Consider the following 21,129-nt stretch of genomic DNA (forward strand, 5'->3'; position numbering starts at 1 on the left):
GAATGTGTGGACATAGACAGGGCTTAATTCAGAACTTTAATTTAAGACCCATACTTATTTTAATTGAAAACTTACTCATTTTAACAGTACTGCAAACAACATTATTTCCACTTATACTTTGAAAAAGATAAACAGATTTTGTAGAATCATATTTGCTGCTGTGTTTCTGCAAGAAAGATGGCTACTACCAGGGCAGAAGGTTTACCTTTTCTTCCTGGAAACACATTTGAAGATCCAACAGTGAGTCATTTTAAATAAATCAAATAGATACAAAACTCTAAAAACACACCAAGGAAGAATTGGGGACAGATTTTGTCCGATGACTTTCCAAGAAAATATCCAAGTCCTACTTGTGATAAAAAAGCAGTAAAAATTTCCTGCCCTACTGTACAAGTGTTTTTCATTTTATATTTGCTATAAACAAACCAGCCCTTCTATCCTACATTTTTTAGAAAACAACAACAACATAAAACTGCTGCCATAACATGTAAAATAAACATTACTTGAAACCTAAAACAAACCAATACATAATTAGTTGAAGGGTGCAGCTGTTGCATCTTTTAACATTGTGTTTCACATTACTATATATATGTATATTTTCTTACATTGCCAAATTTTCAACCACAAGGTTTTACAGCTGTTTCCTGATCCTGTGGCACTAGTGTAGTGTTTTTGTACTATTTTGTTCCATTTTTTTCCAGTATCGAAATTTATACAATACAAAACATGCAGTTATTTTTTATAGAAAACCCGCTATCATGTGACCAACACCCTCAAGTTCAAGAATGGTTATGCTCAACAGCACTCCCCAGTGGTGGGATTGGGTGGTGAGCGACTGACAGCGAACCAGCTTTCTGAGGCTGAACTGGATGAGTTGGCAAATAAAATGCCAACCTTAACGTATGGTCAAGCCAAACAGGCTCCACCTGAAACTTTTGTTCCTGCCCATTTGGCTTTCGATAAAAAGGTTTGATTTTTAGTCATTAAGTTTTGTATCACCCAATCGCATTCTCTGTGATATGTACAACTATATATGGGCTAAAGCTTTGAATAAAGATACAAAGTTTGTGGGTAAATTGTCAGATGATTGTACTAAATTTCAAAAACTGCTCCAAATCATTTACAATTTCAGAATAAGTAGTTGTGCAGAATTGTCATTAGTTTTGTAATGATAACCTATCTATTTTAGAATACTATACACAGACCTGTTCACAGGTTTAATGATGAAAATAACGGCCCAAATACATGTAAAGTTACATGCTTTGTTGTTCAACTGTTTCAGCAAATGCTCATGCCATCATCAGTGATATGAAGGGCCACATCAGTTACACCTGTTTATAACCACTTGAGTCATATAAAAAGATTGTTCTGTCTATTTTAGGTTCTGAAATTCATTGGCTACTTTAAAGAAACTGTCCATGAGTCACCCCAAGAGTATTATCGAGTTCGGCCAGTAGAAATCTTCTACTATTTAGAAGATGACAGCATTTCTGTGGTTGAACCAAATGTGGAAAACTCTGGCATGCCCCAGGTAAAAGAAACAATATGCAATTCTAACAGCTGTAAAAATAGTCTCTACAAGATACTGTGACAGTATTTAATTTATAGCAATATAACAATAAGTCAATCTCCTATGTAAAATTATGAACATCTCTAGTTTCATTGTAATTAAACACTTGTTGTCATGAAAATTACACCAATTATCTTTGTACGAATTGTTGGCACTGTGCAATAGGAGACATGTTTATCAATTGTTCAGTTCATCCGATTTTTTTTGGTGCCAAGTCAAATTTACTTGTTCGCATAACAAAAACATAACAAACTTTGTTCTACGGTGCCAGTTTGGGCTGCAATACTGGTTTGGATTGTACTATTTGTTTAAATATGTCCATGTTTTCAGGGCAAACTTATCAAAAGACAAAGGTTGCCAAAGGATGACCAAGGAAATCACTGGCACTGGAAGGACTTAAACCTTGGAATGAATGTGGTTTTCTATGGAAAGTCATTTAGAATCACGAACTGTGACAAGTTTACTTTGGTGAGTTCTAAATTAAAATTGTTTCAAAAATATGTTTAAAAGTTACACTCCAAATACAATACTATACACTGATCGTTTTGAGTATATATATTTTGGCGGTCACCACCCTATTACACAGGCTGATTCATGTAGTCTGTTATGATATTACACCTACTGTACACATACAATATATGTTTGGGTATTAAATCTAACCAATAAAAAGCAAGAACCCAACAGTTAGAGAAAAACTAGTGTCAATTGGATATATTGCTAAAACCAAATTTTAAATCTATATAATGTCCAAAGCTTAAATTTCTTTATATAGAACTTTATGGAAAGTGAAGGTCTAATATTGAATGATCCTGAATCAGTTCCAAGGGACCCCTACACTGAGGGACGAAAACAACCACTTCGCTCCTACACCACACGCTCGGACTTCGACAAGCTCAAGAAATTCCTCAAGTTGGACAGAAAGGTACTTTTTTTCTTTTAAAAAGTGATGGAATATTATGACTCACTTAATACTCATGCAAACAGAAACAAAATGCTTGTTTAGGTTATCTTTCAAAGCACTTGCACTATTACCAACATCAGAACGATTGAATTGTATTCCAGTTTTTTAATCTCCCCCCCAAAGCAATACCTTTCAAAGTTTGAATTATTTGAATGGGGTGATAATATTTTTCATATATTCGGCTGTATTGTGATTGTTAAGCAAATTTTATCAGCATAAACACCTCTGAAATGAACTTCTATATTTAAATTAGGTTTTGCGTTTTTACTGTGTGTGGGATGACCGTGATTCGATGTTCGGCGAGATGCGCCCTTATGTGCTTCACTACTTCTTGGTGGATGACTCCATTGAAATACGCGAAGTGCACAAACCCAACGACGGTCACGACCCCTTCCCAGTACTACTCCGCAGACAGAGGTTGCCCAAAGATAGAAACAACGTCGATTGTGAGTTGTTTGCCTTAAGTAAACGGTGATTAAACTGTATTCTGATAATAGCCTCTTTGACACTCAAAAACTCTCTCAGAAATAAAATATTTTGGGAGCAATATACCTCACTGACGTCTTCTGTACGTTGCAACTTACAACTGCAGAATCCATAATTCGAATCCCTAAAACCTCACAACAACACAAATTTTATTCTAAGCCAAAGCCAAACCCATCATATTGCTGCGTATAGTTACATCAATGACAGTTGCGTAATACAAATTGTTTTTACTTACCATTGCGGTCTAGCCTCGTTCCCCATGATCGTGATGGAGCTCACAGATCACGAGGTGAAGCAGTGGTTCACGCCACAGGATTTCGCCATCGGAAAGACGCTTTTCATCTATGGAAGAAGGGTCCTTATTTATGACTGTGACGAGTTCACTAAAAAGTAAGTAAAATTACTCAGTTGCGTTTAATTATGTACTGGGGCAAAGACTATAGTAAAAGCAAGAGTCACTGCAGGTGTAAGTGTTCTATTTAAACTTTTAAGCAAATGTAATGAATGTTTTTTAAATAGGTAAATCTATCATGAAAGGCTTGACTGTCGCTTACGCCACAGCGATATTTAGAAGAATATTTAGAAATATATACATAGGCCTTATTATTTATTTTTTTTCACGGGGTTCGAACCCAGGACTCTCCCGGGGACGAATCCCGATCAGGGTTTTTATGTCTGTATATGGGTCAGGCGCGCCGGACCATTCGGCCAAGTTCCTGCCCATAGGCCTTATCAAGCCAAGTTTTCTCAGCCAGTGCCCTAGCGACCCCCTCTGGGCGGTTTGTACGGTTAAGTGGACAGCGGCCAAGTTCCTGCCCATAGGCCTTATTAAGCCAAGTTTTCTCAGCCAGTGCCCTAGCGACCCCCTCTGGGCGGTTTGTACGGTTAAGTGGACAGGAGCACCTTGGCCATGTAGTAAATCGGAACATGTTTGTTAGAGAAAAGCTTTTTTGCAAAAAAAAAACATAAATTAAAGAAGGTATTAGAAAGCATAAATCTAAGTTGAGAATATCGTGGTTCGAAAATAGCGAAAACTGAGAGTACAAAACAACTCATTGTCCGACGTTTCCACAGCTATTACAGAATGATGCACAATGTCTTGGACTTCACACCTATTCCAGTTACCGGTCCGGCCTGCGATTTGCCAAAGATGGTGAGTAAATCGGAATTCACATAGTAACACTAATAAAATTCAACTAAGAGTGTTAGATTTTTTAGTCTGTGCCTTGCCATATGGGAATGCTTGGGAGACCGGCTCGGTATCACGCCGTTAATGGGCCTAGCGTACTATGATAATAAAAATTCAGTGTTTTTCTTTTAAGGAATTGCCGCCCTACAACGGCTTCGGGTCCTTGGAAGATTCGGTTCAGAACTGTCTATGTCTCGTTCCTCAACCACCGAAAAAGGATTTCATCAAAATGCTCGAAAACGACCACAAAGTGTTGAGATACGAAGCCGCAATGGTAAATACAAATAACATAAAAACTGAGTATCACAAAAACTTGAGACAGTCCGTGCAAGATCACCCGGTATTTAGTATCGTTACTTTTATTGTTCAGCGGTGAAAAACTGTGAGGCGGATGTTTTGTCACTTAAATACTCGGACCTATTCCCAAAATTGTAAAAATACTTCAGTTTAGTTTAAAATATGAGATGCTGGGAATCCAAGGTACATAGTTATATAGGCTTGTACTGCAATTATTAAAGCCCTACAAAATATTAACATAGGATGCTCCATGCTTTCTTAGCCCATAGTACCGGAACAAGGCGGTTAGAAACCCCACCGCTTAAGGAGTAACATACCATGTCCCAAAACAGAGCGTCTGGCCAAAAAATGCAATAAATAGTGGAATGGGATACACTTTTCCCACCAATTCCATGGCTAAAATGCAATAAACCTAAAGCGTTTGGCACATGATGCACTTTTATCATTATCTCCTACCTTGCTATCCAGGACTCCGTTCGACCGGAGGACCGTAACCGTCGCTTCATCATTTCCTACCGCCTCTCAGATGACATGGTGAGCATCTTTGAGCCTCCGCAAAGAAACTCGGGTATCATTGGAGGAAAATTCTTGGAGGCTACTCGCATCTCGAAACCGGGTTCAGATGTTGAGAACCCGGAGTTTTATGGACCGGGAGACTTTGCCGTCGGGGCGACAATCCAGGGTAGGCCCAAAAATATAAGAGTAATGTTGGGACATAAAAAGTATACACGGATGTGTTAATAAGTCTTATGTGGTGTATATGGTCCCCAATAGGCGTTTTGAAGCGACGTGCTTTATTTTCCTAAACATTTTGGCACGTGCTTCTGCAATCATCAGTGATATAATAGAGCTTTTCCAGAAATCGTATGTTTCTCTAGCTAGGAGACTTGGTATGAAAATGAAGACACCAGTAGCATATAATAAGCTCACGTTTTCAGTTCAACAAAGTTTCAGTTCGTTTGAAAAAAGGCGTTTTCAGGGTCGTTGGTATAACCTGGTTTTGAGATTATAAAATTTCGTGGCAGATTGTATGTATGGTCGGGTTCGGGCTTGGTCGGGTTCTGACTTCAGCTTCGACATAAATTTGCGGCATTTGGGATTTGATTTTGTTTACATCGGGTTCGGGCTGGATTTGGGCTGGATTTGGGCCAAATTTCAGGCAGGGGTGCAAATTTGTTTGGCGGAGTCAGTGTCCTTTATATTTAGTGATGTTACTAAACCAGCAACATAACAACATAAAATGTGATTCAAGAGTTAGTATGACGTTGCAAGCCCTCTCATGACGTAAGGGTATACTTGTTGTTTCCACGAACATATTACGCCATATGCCAAGACGTCCAGTTACAAAATTTCTACGTTTTAGCTGACTGGCCGGTGTAAGCAATGGATATAGCGTTTGTCCTTTTTGCTTTCAGTTTTCAAGCATCGGTTCGTAATTACCAACTGTGACGAATATGTGCTGAACTACTTGGAGAAATGTGCTGACCAGTACCCAGGGGCAACAATCAACAGTATCAGGGCGATACACAGGAAAGCAGATGCATAAGCAGAATAACTATTTTACTCCTAAGCGCGTGTATTATTTTTTGTATGTTTTTGCGTCCAACTGTTAAAATACATAGTTCTTTCAATGCTCAACATTTAAACAGGCACATAAAGACTTGCATTTTATTGGCTGGTGTAATTTCGATATCAACCTGTTTAAATACCAAACTTGTAAATGTTGTCTGTCAATAAAAGCACTTGTATTAATCCGACCTTGAAAACCATAGCCACCTGTTGTTATGAGTGATTCGTATGTCGCAAAATCTATGGGTGCTGTGTATTGGAAATTGAAAATCGCAAGCGGTTGATTTGGACAAGCTAGATCGACGTTGGCAGAATATGAATTTTTTTTAAACATGTTAGCTGTGCACCACCGCTGTGATGCACTGGACATCGAGTGTGATATCACATATATGTGCTTGTGCTTTTTGTGAAATCGAATGTGCCTCGTTTGTAATAAATATAATTTTTTTCCAACCAACTACTTAAACGTTCCCATTTTGTAAATATTTTAGATTTAACTGTGTGTAGTATATCCTAAATCACGAGTCAACAGAGACCTAGTACGGCAGAAGGAGAACAGTCACGTATATAATAATAGACTAAAAACTTTGACGTCCACCGATATATATATATATAAACATAAAAAACCGGATATACTCGTATATATATATATATAAATTAGTAGTAGGCATTATCAGTATCTCATTCAAATAGAATTACAAACGATTTTCGATTTATTATTCGCAGAAACACTAGAACACATGAGAATCAGCCTGATAAAATCATACTACGGAATAAGTTGTATGTGATGAACACGTTGTAACTTATAACATAATTTCAGTGACTTCCTGCAAGTAATGAAATGCCCAACAAGCTCTCATTACAGGAAGGCCTGGAAAGCCATTTTTTTAGTTATTGCTACGTCTCCTTTTACAGCTGTTAAACACAAACAACTGAATGAGGGATGAGGGGCGTTGGTCGCCGAGGAGTAATTGGTGCCGGCGGTCGGTTTTAAACAGAAACTCATCAATGATTTACGACAGAAATCCCTATTGCGGACTATTAGAGGCAAATTGCAGGACCACGATTCACAGGTGGCTGACCAGTGACCAATTCAGAGCTTCGTATCTAGAAGAGATGTGCAACCTATAGTGCACACATACAGCACAAATGTATACCGATCTTTTGCTCTTCCGGTGGTATGTAGCATTTAAACTCCGCTTGGGAAAATTGGGTTGTTTTTCACATTGACAGTCAAAACATAAATTTGCGAAGGTGTGATCAATGTGTGTTAAAAAGGGTTAGGTTTCAAAAGAGCGCTGTTTGCGTGCGAAAGAGCGATAAACAAATTGAGTTGAAAATTTCGCAAGGACGACCGTTATGGTTAATGTACAATGTTGACAGATGGAATGCAGTAAGAGTTGATATACTATACCACCAAACGTGGTAGTTAAAGCGCAGTATAGCGTATATGAGGTCTCACATTTTACTGCTATATAAAGTCTTAAAATGCTGTTTTTTGTTTTTGCTTTTGTTACAAACTTTTTGTTCAGTGTGTAAAGCACTTCCTGCAATTCAGCACAAAGTTTAAGACGTTGGGTTGTTGCAATGAAAACAAGTCTACAGTATAAGAAAGTATAAATATAAATATTGCCTCTTAGAAAGCGTGAAGATAACCTAAGTAGCTCACAAAAAAGTTTTCAGCAGGCCTACTATGTTTTGGGTTTGGCGTGGAAAAAGTCGCTTACGCCAACTGGAAGATTGCCGCCACAAGCATGAAAAAAGCTTCTAGATGTTTCGACAATACTGTATATTTGTCATTTACAAAACTGTTGAGATTGCGAATAAAATAAAGAATTGCCACCTGCTATGTATGACATAATATACAAAAAAAACTGCATATTATAAACGTAACTGCGTAATTTATAGTAGACCTGTGATTAATTTTAGATCGCAACTGGATTCTTGAGTACGAAAAGTCAAACAGTATCTGTTGAAAATTTTCGGTAACTTGAGCATTGAGTTTTTACAACTCAAAGTCGTTCAGGCGGTTCGAGTATTTGACCCGTTTTTCCGCAAGAAAGCTTATTCCAATGTCCCGTGACCAGACTTACGAGAATTATTTTCGGGTCCATAATAATGGAGACCGAATAATATTTGTTATTATAGTCTACTGTTTTCATAACCACGGACGTGACGAGATGAATGTAAAAAGTTTTCTGCACTGTAAGTCACGCGCAGAGTAGAGTCAATAGGTCTGCTAATAACAAGATAAGAATATGAAGTTCTTCATGGCAAACTTTAGCGTTAGGCTTCGTAAAGGACTTTAGTTGTGAGATCAAATGTCCTTAAATATCGACTAATGTTTCCAAGGAACATTTATTTCAACACGTTCGCAAAAACCGCACAGAGCTTGGAGAATTGTTTTCAATTTTGAAATTTGTTTTGTAATGAATAGGTTCAAACATCAGGTTTAAAAGAGGTCAGATTATGAAATGATTTTTAATCGTCAACGCAACCAAATGTGCATCATTTATGACAGGTCATCACAGCAAACAAACGAGATATGACAACGAGATATGAGCAGCGTTTAGTACGGTTCTAAACAGACCACCTTTGATGGAAAAGTGTTCGAGTCGCGAGATGACAGTCCAATTTCAACATATTGAAAAATTTGACTGTGCAGCGATAGCCAATGAATAAAATGCTTTAGCTACACCATTACGATTCGTCATTGAGAAGAATAAATCGCAAAAAGCTGAACTTTCGCGGGTAACAAACAGTTTAAAGCGCTGGTCACTATTGTCCAAAACGGTCCATTTTACAGTAGTGCTAGCAAAAAAACGTGGCCTTTTGTGATTCGCTTAAGACAGTCGAGGCTAAAGCGTAAGGTGACACCAAAATGGGCCGAGGAACGCACGAAAACCCATTCCGGACAAAGCATTGGTAAAAGGGTAAGTAGGTATATTTTAGCCCTCTCTCACCTCTTCGCTTTTTCGAGGCCCAACAAAAAGGTAGACCCAGTAGACTGTAATAACTGGACTTATAGAACAAAAAAGCCTTGTAAAAGATGTAAGTTTAAAAAAAATGTTTTGGCGATTTCGGGAATGTTTTTTTTAATTTAAGCAAGGTGCATAAATCGATCAACTGTGCAACAACAAAAATCCAGGGTTTTTAATTTCCACCTTTAAGCTATAGTTTTGACCGCACTTTTTAATCGGTATTTTTAGCTGGTAAACTATTTACCAGTATACCAGTTATCAAGGCTAGGTAAATAAGTTTACAGTCTTATTGAGCTTATATAGGAGAAAACGTCAATACAAAATTTATGCAAAATATCTAATGTGGTTTAGAATTAAATTTGAAGTTGAATTTAATAAAGTCGTTAAAGAAGTTGCGTAGTTATGCAGCTAGTTTTTCCTTATTTGCAGGTTAAAGCACTAGCTTCAATACACATTACCCAAGATACAAAAACTAGTCCAACAAAAATTTGTAACTCCTAAGCAAATTTAGGCGCCCAAAACGATATCAGTGAAATACATCATTGTAACATCGCAATCTTTGTTGGGTTCACACGCTTTTTGTTCGAAGCCGTCATTTTATGCCTTGGCGGAAGTCGTACAAGCTTTGCTAAACCGTGGGATTTATGTTCAGGCTCAATGGAGCCACAGGAAATGGCTAAACATGTTATTATTTATCAGATTTGCAATTTCTATATTACCTTCAATACAGTTTTCTGCAATGTAGAAAATGCTGTGCAGTAACAAATAGATAGCACTTAGATCAAGGCTTAAAAGATCTGCTTTTATCACATGAAGGCAAGTTGTAGTGCAGAATTTTTTGACCAGAGATAAATTTAGGCCGAAAGGGCAAAGTTTAGTTTATCTTCGAAATATGCTAACTAGTTGTCCCTTCGAAATTAACAAGGATAAACGAAGGAGAAAACTTTGTTTCACAATTAATCTTACAAACTTGCATACAGGTTACTAACAAAGATGACATAGCGATTTACCATTGTAATTATAATGTAAGAAGAGCAGGACATGTAGAGGACTTAATAGCAAACTGTTAAAGGTTAATTGACGCAATATTAGCACAAAGGGTCTCTTGCGTATAAGTGAGGTTCATAAGGTTAAAGGAAGATGAAAGTAATTGCACTTTACTTTCCCTTTATCATGAGACGTTGTATCGCAGGGAGTATGTCCTATGTGTGATAAATAATTTTTTTCTGCAAGCACACAACAATGTGTATGTAAATGTGACATCAATTTTATCAGCAATTTTTACAGACCTATAATTAGTTAGAATATGATAATGGATGAGTTTAATGGCGAAGTGGAGGAAAACCCAAAAATCCTCAAAGGATTGTTACCAAATTCCAAGACAAAAGATGAAAGTAACAAACGGTGAGCCAAGACATTTAAAACATCATGAATATAAAAGATAAGTTGAAGTAGACGCTAAAAAGTCATGTTTGATTTCGGTTATAGCTTTGTTTCATGACCGTTTGAGCGGTTTCTGGACTCTCTGGAGAAATGTTTGAACGACCATTTACTCAATTTCATATTCACCTAGACTTACTAGTGTTGCATAATCCGAATAATCCAAAAATATTCACTCCCTGTCGGATGTTGATCATAACCACAGAAACTAAACAAAACTATGATTAATTATGAAAATTGATTAAAGTGTGCCAAATTTCGATCCCCTTAGCTTAGTACGACAGATCCGCGATTTGTCTTCTAAAGCTCAATAAACTATTATTGTTAAAATACGTTGATTTTTGCAGTGACTCGTGGGGAAGCAGTCGGGAATCGTTTCTTGTGTTTCTTGGCTATTCTGTGGGGATCGGAAATGTGTGGAGGTTCTCCTATCTGGCTTTTGTTAATGGCGGAGGTAGATTGCAATCCACCTTGATAGGCCACGACTTTGGCAAATGCCACCGTTTTCAGTTCTTGCCGAAACGATAAAAAACATGTTGCTTTATAAGTCTACTGGGGCTACTTGAAAGAAAAATCCTTTAAGATCTATAGATAGACATAGCTATATGGCCTATATAGCTTAGCCTCCCTAGTTATTGGAGAAAAAGGCGTTTTACGGTTTAGTTACGAACGGTCTAGCGGGGTAAATAAACAAATATATACAAAAAATTTCAAAAAACTTTAAGACAGGTTTCTATAGAGCGTACAGAATGTTTTGCACAAATTACTTTAAACTTTATTCTGCAGGATGAAAAGGGTTAGTTTTGTTTACCTTAAATTCTTCCGTTTTTTCGTAGGGGCATTTCTCATTCCTTACATAATGTTTGCCATTTTTGCCGGTTTTCCTCTATATTTCCTGGAGGTCGCTTTGGGGCAATACACCAAGAAATCTGCTATTGAAATGTGGAATATTGTTCCTGCTATGAAGGTAAACAACAAAAACATCCAGTTCAAACAGGATTGTGAGTGGGCAGAAAAATAGGACTCGAACACGAGTACAAACCCAAGTCCGAGCTGTCGTTAAAATAAAGCCCGGATTCAGACTAAATGTTAGACTTTCTAAAGTTAGATTTCAGACCCAAAGTTAGACTTGTAAAAGTTAGATTTCAGACCAAAAGTTAGAAAGTAAAATTATGAAACAAATGTGGCTTTATGTAATGTCGAGTCTGATATCAACCTTGTTCTACTTAAACTGAAGATACGCCGCAATGTTTTGCAGGGTATCGGATACGGCTCGATTATTTTATGCTTTTACAGTTCCATGTATTATATCATGGTACTTGCTTGGTCTGTGTTATACCTCGGACACAGTTTCACGTTGGGAGACCTTAAGTGGAGCACTTGTGGTAAGAAAGACTCAAGTTTTTTAAACCTATTTTAATGCTTAGCGTTTTTTAGTTTTTATTAACAAAATGCATGATCGTACTAATAATGAAAAGTCCCCATTTACTTTACGTTTGAAAATCACTGGATTAGTGTACAATTAAACACAATTGAACATAAAACGTTCATACTTGCTTTTTGTGCCACTTTGGACACAAGTCGTTTTGTTAATAACACTTCACAAATTGACAAATTCGTTAAACGGACGACCCCGCCCCGCGCATCTAACCAAAAATCCACAAGGAAGGCATCCCTCTGCGACCAATTGTTTCGTTTGTTAATTGGTACTCCAACCTACAACCTTGCAAAGTACCTAGCGAAAGTTATTTCTCAGCTTGTGGGCAATACAGTATGGACTGTTTCGAACTCGTCCAAGTTTGTTCAAGGGATAGCACAGTTGCCGCCCCTGTCCAAAGAAGAGGTAATGGTGTCGTATGACGTCGTGTCACTTTTTACAAGTGTGCCAGTGGACCTGGACATTGGACATTGCGTCATCCAAGATTTTAAATGACCATAGCCTTAAAGTCAGAACAACATGGTCCCCGTTGGATATTGTGGACGGTTTGCGGATTTGCTTGGAGCAATCTTATTTAACATTCAGGGGAAGCTTTTACCAACAGGTTCAAGGCACAGCGATGGATTCCCCGGTCTCTGTGGTTGTCGCAAACATGACAATGGAAGCGCTTGAGGAAAAAGCCTTATCAACATTTGCCAACCCACCAAGATTCTGGCGGCAATATGTTGACGACATTTTTTGTGTCATTATTACTGAGAATCAGGTTGAGGCATTTTTACGGCATCTCAACGAGGCGCAACCAGGCATTCGGTTTACCATGGAACTCCAATCGGTAAACTTTCTTCCATTTTTAGATGTTCAAGTCACAAGAACCAATGACGGTGACTTGTACTCGAGAGTTTACCACAAGCCAACGAGTACCAGCAGGTATCTTAATTTTCGATCTCATCACCCCACATACCAGAAAAGAGGGGTGGTTCGTTCCCTAAAAGATCGCGCATGACGCTTGTGCACACATAGCGACGACTGCGAGGTGGAACTGACAAAGGTTCGCAAAGCCTTGAAATTTAACGGCAACTTGCCCCGAACAGGTGACCCATAAAAAAACAGAGGGTTTTCTGACACTTCTGTACATACCCAAACTGACGGATATTTGCGGCGTATGTTGCGTGACTTCGGCATAGCGGTTGGCGTCCAACCTGCCAATACTCTCCGCAAGCTGCTGAGTCACCCAAAAGATCCAATCAATACCTTTGAACAACGAGGTGTTGTATATTCCATTCCCTGCGCCGAGTGTCCGTTAATATATATCGGGGAGACTGGAAGGTCACTCAACACCCGACGAAAAGAACATCAACGGGATGTTGCCAACAACGACGCGAAGAAGTCGGCCCTTTCCAATCACGCGGTATCACAAGGCCACTGTATTGATTTCAATGCGGCGTCTGTTGTAGCCCGGGAGCCTGACTACAGGAAAAGACTATTTCTTGAGTCATGGAATATTCACCAGCAGGGCAACACAATGAACATCAAAACAGACGTGATGCTTTCAGCGTGCTACAGGCACCTGCTCAAAGATTAGAGGCCCAATCATTCGTTATCGCGCGGTGTTTTCGTTGCGTTGTGCCATGCTTGCGTTTCATTCTTTTTTCCTTTGTTTATCGTGCACTGTTCTAGTCGCATTCAGTGTTATCTACCCTGATGAAGACGACCTGTATGTCGGAATAAAAATACATTTGCCAGAAGAGCTCTATAAACTTGATACTATGTCTGGCAGCAATAGCTTATTTAAATTCGTAAAACGTTTAGGCGTTTCTGTGACAAAGATTTCGTAATAATTTACTTGTCATTTGTATATTGTTTGCGTAATATTTTTTTAACCTATGCCCGGATTGCAGGCAACTGGTGGAACACCAATAGCTGCCTTCTTTATTCGTCCATCAGCGAAACTCATAACAATACCATATTACTGAATGGTTCTCTTGTGGGACAAAGCAATGTAACAGAGGGAGTTTACGCAATCAGCGAATTCTGGCAGTAAGTATTGTCTAAAAGCTTTTCCACATCAGGCATTGCAAGTCAATTCAAAGGGCTTGCTCAAACATATGGTTAGAGATCCGGCAATAAACAGATGTTACAATATATTTAAAACAACAAAAATTCTTGAAAAAGCTTTTTTTTAATTTAATTCTTTTATTTGAATTTAAATGTTTGACTTGGGTTTTGCATTTTGTACGAATTATTTGCGTAAAAAAATGATTCTTACATTTTTTAGGCACTACGTCTTGCGTAAGTCAACTGGAATCGATGATATTGGAACGACAACCAACTATCCGTTGCTATTGAGTTTTTTCATTTCGTGGATTCTGGTTTACGGGTGTTGCTGCAAGGGAGCCTCTTCAGCTGGCAAGGTATTGTGAGGTCCTGGGTTCAAATCCTGAGGAACGACAACGTGATGCACCGAAACGACTTTGTCTGAACTGACCGTTACAACCAAAGTTACCTTTAAATTTTCCCTTAGTTGTCTATAGCCCCCAAAAAGTTGCAAATAGCCCTCATTAAACCCTGCCAATTCATGATTTGAATCGATTAGATTATTTAACATTTGACTGATTGCAAGTTCCAAAATTGCCTTGACCTCATGTTTGTTTCGTTTGAAAAAACATGGGCAGAATACTTTTGACCATACGCAAAACCCGAAATTTTGTAGTAAAGTAATCAAACTGTTCTGTTAACGACAAAAACAAATGATCTTATGATGCAGCAAAAGGGTAGCTAAAAAAGGTGTATATAATGCAAGGAAAAACAACCTACAAACAGGCATAATTTCTTTTCAGCAATCAGATCCCAGAAAATTAAAAACGGTGTCATAATGGGATGCATATTACGCCGAAAAAAACGCAGGTATATCTTAATCTAGCCATCTGGAAGGTCTACCGGCTGTTTAAATTTCCATTAATTTAAAGGCTTTCGTATTACATTGGAAATCGTTCCATGCAGCGAACTGAGGGAGATTGTATGTTTTAAAGATTCACTTTTAGGTCGTGTACGTCACTGCTACTTTCCCTTATATCATACTCACTGTGCTTCTTGTGAGAGGTTGTACACTACCGGGCGCTGCGGAGGGGGTTCTCTTCTATATAATTCCAAACATGACGAAACTGGCCCAAGCTCAGGTACGATATTTTTACACCAATAAAAAGTTTACACCAACGACCACTTAATCTGCAACAGATTAAACGTCAAAGCTTGGCTGCTATTGTTCCTGGTTTATAGGCTAATACGTCAAAAAATATAGGATTTTTCCTAATTTTACTACCAACATATGAAAGTTTGTGATCAAATAGGTCAATTTAGACGATCATTTAACACATTCAATCAGTAGTTTCGCTGACCCTTTTAATCCCTAGAATGGTTTCTGGGGTACGATATGCATAGCGAGTCCCTATTTTTTCTAATGAGTCCGCAGACCTAAAGTAGTTTATTAAACTGGGTTCTTTTCTACATAGCAAAGTTGCAAATAACTAAGTTGGCTTGTGTCCTATTAATAGATGTTAAATGTTCGTATTAAACATCTTCTAAAGAGCAAACGCAAACTCTATCTGAATCACTGCGTCTTTAATATTAATGTATTATACAACGTTTAGTTTCTCATTGGTCGCTTTGTATTATATTTTCCATTTTAGGTCTGGGTACAGGCTGGAAGCCAAGTGTTGTATTCCTATGGAATCTGCTTCGCTGCTTTGGTTACATTTGGAAGTTACAACAACTACAAGACAAATTGTTTCAGGTAGGTTATAAACTAATCAAAAATGTACTATCCCAAACCGGAGATATATAAACAAATTTATGTTGTCGCAAACATGTGTAATCAAATATAACTTACTTAAGAAAGGCCGTTTATTGATATATGGTTCAAAGAAACAATTTGGGTTATAAATAAGTTGTTTTTTAAATTTCTGGCCACGTTGAGGTACGTGTTTGACTGTAAAATGAACCAACCATTTCACTCTAATTACAACATGTTTTGTAGTTTTAGTATTGTACAGTATTTATTGTGACTTTTGTTTTAAGGGTTTGCACACAAATCACATTCGCAAGCAGCGCAACTTCTGTCTATGCCGGTTTCTCTGTATTCACTGTAGTCGGTCATTTGGCTTACTTGCAAGGAAAAAATGTGTCGGACGTGATTGGCCATGGTAAGAATATAAATACAAAACAGGGTTACAACGTAACCCAAATTTGTTATTAGCTGAACATTTACGAGCTAAAACGAGCAATTGTCTGCACAACTACGTACATCTCTATTAGCCGACTAACATGACCGTGCTAAATCGCGTTTTTTGTAAATTGAGCCGGTCTGAAAACACAGCCATTTTGGCCCTGTTGGTGCGATAATTTTTTTTTTACGTACCAAACAAGTTTGGTCTTGAACCATCGTTAGTAAACGGGATAAAATGGACTAAAAACATCTTGCAACTTTCTAGGTCCAGGTCTTGCATTTCAAACTTATCCAACTGCAATTTCTTTGATGCCTGCTCCACAAGTGTGGGGGATTTTGTTTTTTCTGATGCTGATAATGCTTGGAATCGACTCACAGGTAAACAGTTGGCTGTCAAATACCAGATGAGAAGCACAATTAAATATGATCTTATCTTTTATCCTAAAGGATTATTGTTTTGTAATTATTTTTGTGTGTGAGCTGAGTTCAATCTTTTTTTACATTATACTTTATTAGCCTTCATTAACTTTTTTGTTCTACCTTTGCCAGCAGTACTATTAAAACTCTGAAATTGAATAATGAAATTATTCCTATTTGTAGTTCACTTGCGTGGAAGCAATAATTTCGTGCACAATTGACAAATGGCCGAAGACATTTGCAGCAACAAAGCGAAAGAGATTGCTGACACTAGCTGTTTGCGTCATTTTGGCTCTTATTGGTTTACCACTAACCACAGGGGTACGTCTTTAAATACTTATTTTCCATATTTGTTCTCATAACTGCTATAATGTATCCATGCAAGAACGCAAATTTTAAGGGTGGACGATCGAGCATAAAGGCTTCTCAACCTTTTTTGCTCCAAAACGCATTTATATCACAAGTTCAAGATGTATTTGTTAACAATGTGCTATTTTCCCAACTAATTCAACAAAACGTCTAGGGTTGAATGGTAGGCTATAACATAACTCCTGCTGTTTATATGCCCTAATCCATAATTTTAGAGAGGTCTACACCATGATAAATTTTCTAAATGTTCTGTCTTCATGTTTTCCGTAACTTTAAAGGTCATTACTCGATATTTTTAAATTTGGGCTTTGGGCTTTCCTTTCTTCACAAATTCAAGCTTTTTGGTGTCTATGACTTTACCTTACCGTTGGTTTAAATTTAAACAATGCTCTTTTGTTCAGTGCGGAATTTATCTCTTTGAGTTGTACAACAACTATGCTGTAAGCGGCTTCAGCCTTCTCATTCTAGCCGGGCTTGAGTCAATAACAATTGGACACGTGTATGGGACTGATAGGTTGTACGCCAACATTAAGGATATGATTGGATACCGTCCTAATCCATACGTGAAATACTGCTACAAGTTTATTGCACCAGTTCTCATATTGGTACGTTGTTTTATAATTGTTATAGTCCTGTAAAAGCAAAAAAACTGTAACAGGCAATCAAGTGTAATTAACTTTGACTTTTTCCCGTTTGGAGTTAGGCAATATTTTGAAATACCGGTAATTGCATAAATTGTAACTTAGTTAAAGTTTTTTTGCAATTCTTTAAACTTACACGATTTGACATTTAACTAAAAATTATTTTTTTCTAAATGTATATGGTCAGGCGCCCTGGACCATTCGGCCAAATTCCTGCGGCCAAAGGCTGTTATTTTTTTTTGAACGAACGAATCCCGATCAGTTTTTTATGTCTGTATATGGGTCAGACACACTAGACCAGTGGTCGGCAACCGCCGGTCCGCGGCCCGGTACCGGTCCGCGAGGAGTTCGTTACCGGGGCGTATAATTTTTCAGGTTAAATGCTATGAACATTTTGCCCATGTATTTCGGGGATGATAAACTAATTTAAGCGTTTTTATTGCTAAATATTTGTAGTTTTTTTTTATGACCGGTCCGCGGTAAAATTTTGATTTCAAAAGCGGTCCGCAGTGCAAAGAAGGTTGCCAACCCCTGCACTAGACCATTCAGCCAAGTTCCGCTGTTATAGCGGTTGTAAGTAAATATAACCGACTAACAACACCAAGCGGTTAATATCGTCATAAAAGTCCAAGAAACTCCGAGAAGTCTTTCTATGATTTCTTTATGTGATTTCAGGGAATACTTATCTTCTACGGGTTTAACTACACACCTTTAAAATACGGAAAATACGAATATCCAGTCTGGGCTCATGCATTTGGGTGGTTCACCGCTTTATCGTCCATTTTTTGGATTCCATTCTTTTTCATCAAAACTTTATACAGAACGAATGGTACCTGGAGAGAGGTAAAAACAAAAAAAATATTATGTACCTAATTAAATCAATTTACATGACCAAGTCTTTCAAATAGACAGCATATACGATTCTTTATCCTAAATGAAATTTAGTGCATGGATTTATGATTTGATAGTTATATTCGTAGTTGCTATGGCAACAAAACCAGTTTGCAAAGAGATACAATAACATAAAAATCATGTGGTTATTTTGTTATTCTATATGTTACTTCTACATTGGTTTTCTGCATCGGGTAGCAACACAAGTCGACTACTACAAAAAAAAATATTGACGAAACGCCTAAGCTTTATCATGTCGGATTAACGTTTAACTATACCTAAATTAATTATGCTTTTTTGAAAAACTTCCGGTCTAATCTAGTCAAACTTGACTGGAGTGCCCAAATAAATGACTGGAATGCCCAAAATAAAATATACCACCCCCAAAAAAACACTACACTATAAAAACAAAATTTGTTTCAGAAACTTTGCTTGGTGTTACGATCGGAAGAATCTGACCAGAAATTTCCTATTGAAACCATTCAGCTGAAACAACCAGAGATTTAGCTGAACAATCACGAAAGAGTTCGATTGAAATGAAAAACTGACCAGAGCTAGCATATTGCTTGCTGTGGGATTATTAATTCTTGAAGAATTTTAATACTGTTTCACATTGCCAACGGCCTAGACAACGCTAGCACACGTTGCAGAAGTGTTTTTTTTTGGGGGCTCAATGCAAGGTAGTCTCGTACATTAATTATATAAATCACTTATAATTGTGATTCTTGCAAAAATTAAGCTTATATTAAGCTAAATTTTAATTGCAAACTGTATATCCGTCCGCAGGACTTTGACAGATAAATTTTGTTTGTAGCTGCTTTACTGACCGTTAAATGTATTGCTTAACAACAAAATTTTCTGCTGATTTGAAGTTTGATATTTTCAAATTCATTGCATTGTTCGCTGTGATAAGGAATAATAAAAAGAATGTCGTTCGGTACTTGGCTGTTATAAAGTTTTAACTACCTTTATATCATAATTAAATCATCAAAATAAGCTCATTGTTTAATAAGTGAAATGTCAAGCTTGTAAAATGACTTTACATTCGTTTACACAAGTACGCCGCTGTTGTTTCCCAAACGAACTTAAGCTGGTAATGGCCGCTGACGCAGCTAACAAGCACCTAAACATTATACGTTTGCACATGCTCAATAAACAATAAATTGCTCAGGTAGCATGTGTATCAGAACTTGACTTGTTGGTACATGTTGATATAAGCTGCAGCTATGCCCCAATTAACCTCCAGCATGTAAATATGTGACAACATGTTACAAATATGCAGGCAAGATTTGGGGTTTGTGTAAACTTGTCAAATGCATCACCCTGATTTAGGTTAGCGATATTTGTACTTTGTTATGTACACCAAATTAAAACTTCTGAGACCATAATTTCGCAACGTAAAAATGTTTGGTACCTGATAAAACAGCTGATTGATGTACAGTTTCTTTTCATTGTTCAACAGGAAAAAGCGCCAACCAAAACGTTGAACCATACTGGTGTTGCTCAATTCAGCCTCCATATTAAGTATTCCAGCAGATTGATCACGTTTGTTGTTTACACAAAACAATATCCTGAAGTTGGTAGCACGATGTCAGGCTTCATAGTGCGTCACATGCACAGCATTGCTCAAAATAAAAGTTCTTTTGCACTTTTCAGTAGGTAAAGATCCAGAAAGCAATCAACAACCTTAATGAAGAACAATGATCGCGAAATAGGGCGTGACAAACTGTGCACCGATTATAGGGCATGACAAAAACCAGAAGTTAAGGAATAAATCAGATTCGTGTTTTTTGGGCTTTGAAATGAACAAGACATTGATTTTAAAGTATCCTTGCCAAAGAAGAAACATCTTCAGCCTTTCATCATACCAAACCTGGGTGGATAGATGGCACCTGGTTAACAATACAGGCATGAAGATGTAGCAATGCGTATTTAAGGTTATAAAGACACAGAAAAGACAACATAAATGCCAGTGTTTTACTTTGTATTTTCTGATGTCATAAATTTGATCAAATCAGACACAATTATTGACATAAAATAATGATGCATAACATGACAAAAATCAAAATACCGTATTTACTCGATTGTAAGCCGCGGCTTATATTGTTTTTTAGCTGCCGTTTGTGTGGCTTATAATCGAGGGCGGCTTACAATCGAGGGCGGCTTATATTTTAATTTTATACCGGAATTATTTTTACACTCCAACATTTAAATTATTTGGGGTTCAAAACATGTATGCGTGTACAGATTATACGTCGATATACGTTCTGTTGGGTACAGTTATCAACGTAACTGGAAAAATAGTCATACCAAAAAAATTTAGAGAAAATTTTATTCATGATATCCTCATATAACATGTATTATGAGAACTGGGAAGTATCAGCTGAAATTAAAATAAACAAATAAAAATGCCATTATGGAAATAACATTTTTCACAAAACAAATCTTTGCTTGTATGCTGTCCAGGTGGATTAGTTGAAGAATCTTTTCCAATTTTGTTTTCCATTGGTTGTTGCATGTAACAATTTTAGTTGTATTTGTTCACACTGTCTTTTTTCAAAAATGGATTTGCTGTTGTGCTTCATGGTAATTCTTGTAAAAAAAATGATATGTAGTCCTTGATTGATGCAAAAAATATATTTAGGACTGAAAAGTGTC

At 37.4% G+C, this 21,129-nt stretch overlaps 2 protein-coding genes across 2 annotated transcripts; both read left to right on the top strand.

Annotated features, from left to right (window-relative positions):
* The first annotated feature begins 73 nt into the window (after positions 1-73).
* On the top strand, positions 74-6,532 carry LOC145239529 (EF-hand domain-containing protein 1-like). The gene is made up of 11 exons (XM_080102868.1): positions 74-240; positions 746-967; positions 1,382-1,531; positions 1,901-2,038; positions 2,343-2,492; positions 2,785-2,977; positions 3,266-3,407; positions 4,092-4,170; positions 4,340-4,480; positions 4,972-5,185; positions 5,919-6,532. The coding sequence occupies exons 1-11, from the start codon at positions 178-180 to the stop codon at positions 6,047-6,049; spliced, it is 1,623 nt and encodes a 540-aa protein (XP_079958994.1). The 5' UTR covers positions 74-177; the 3' UTR covers positions 6,050-6,532.
* A 3,721-nt stretch (positions 6,533-10,253) lies between these two features.
* LOC145238179 (sodium- and chloride-dependent GABA transporter 3-like) lies at positions 10,254-19,409 on the top strand. Its single transcript, XM_080101267.1, has 14 exons — positions 10,254-10,457; positions 10,841-10,947; positions 11,330-11,460; positions 11,752-11,878; positions 13,830-13,968; positions 14,207-14,342; positions 14,973-15,107; positions 15,618-15,721; positions 16,006-16,130; positions 16,419-16,531; positions 16,754-16,891; positions 17,341-17,544; positions 18,256-18,423; positions 18,895-19,409. Exons 1-14 carry the CDS (start codon positions 10,360-10,362, stop codon positions 18,976-18,978), a joined length of 1,809 nt encoding a protein of 602 aa, XP_079957393.1. The 5' UTR covers positions 10,254-10,359; the 3' UTR covers positions 18,979-19,409.
* The last annotated feature ends 1,720 nt before the right edge of the window (positions 19,410-21,129 follow it).

The sequence above is a fragment of the Phallusia mammillata genome, chromosome 7 (assembly GCF_965637545.1).
Source record: "Phallusia mammillata chromosome 7, kaPhaMamm4.hap1.1, whole genome shotgun sequence".
In the NCBI taxonomy this organism is placed as follows: Eukaryota; Metazoa; Chordata; class Ascidiacea; order Phlebobranchia; family Ascidiidae; genus Phallusia; species Phallusia mammillata.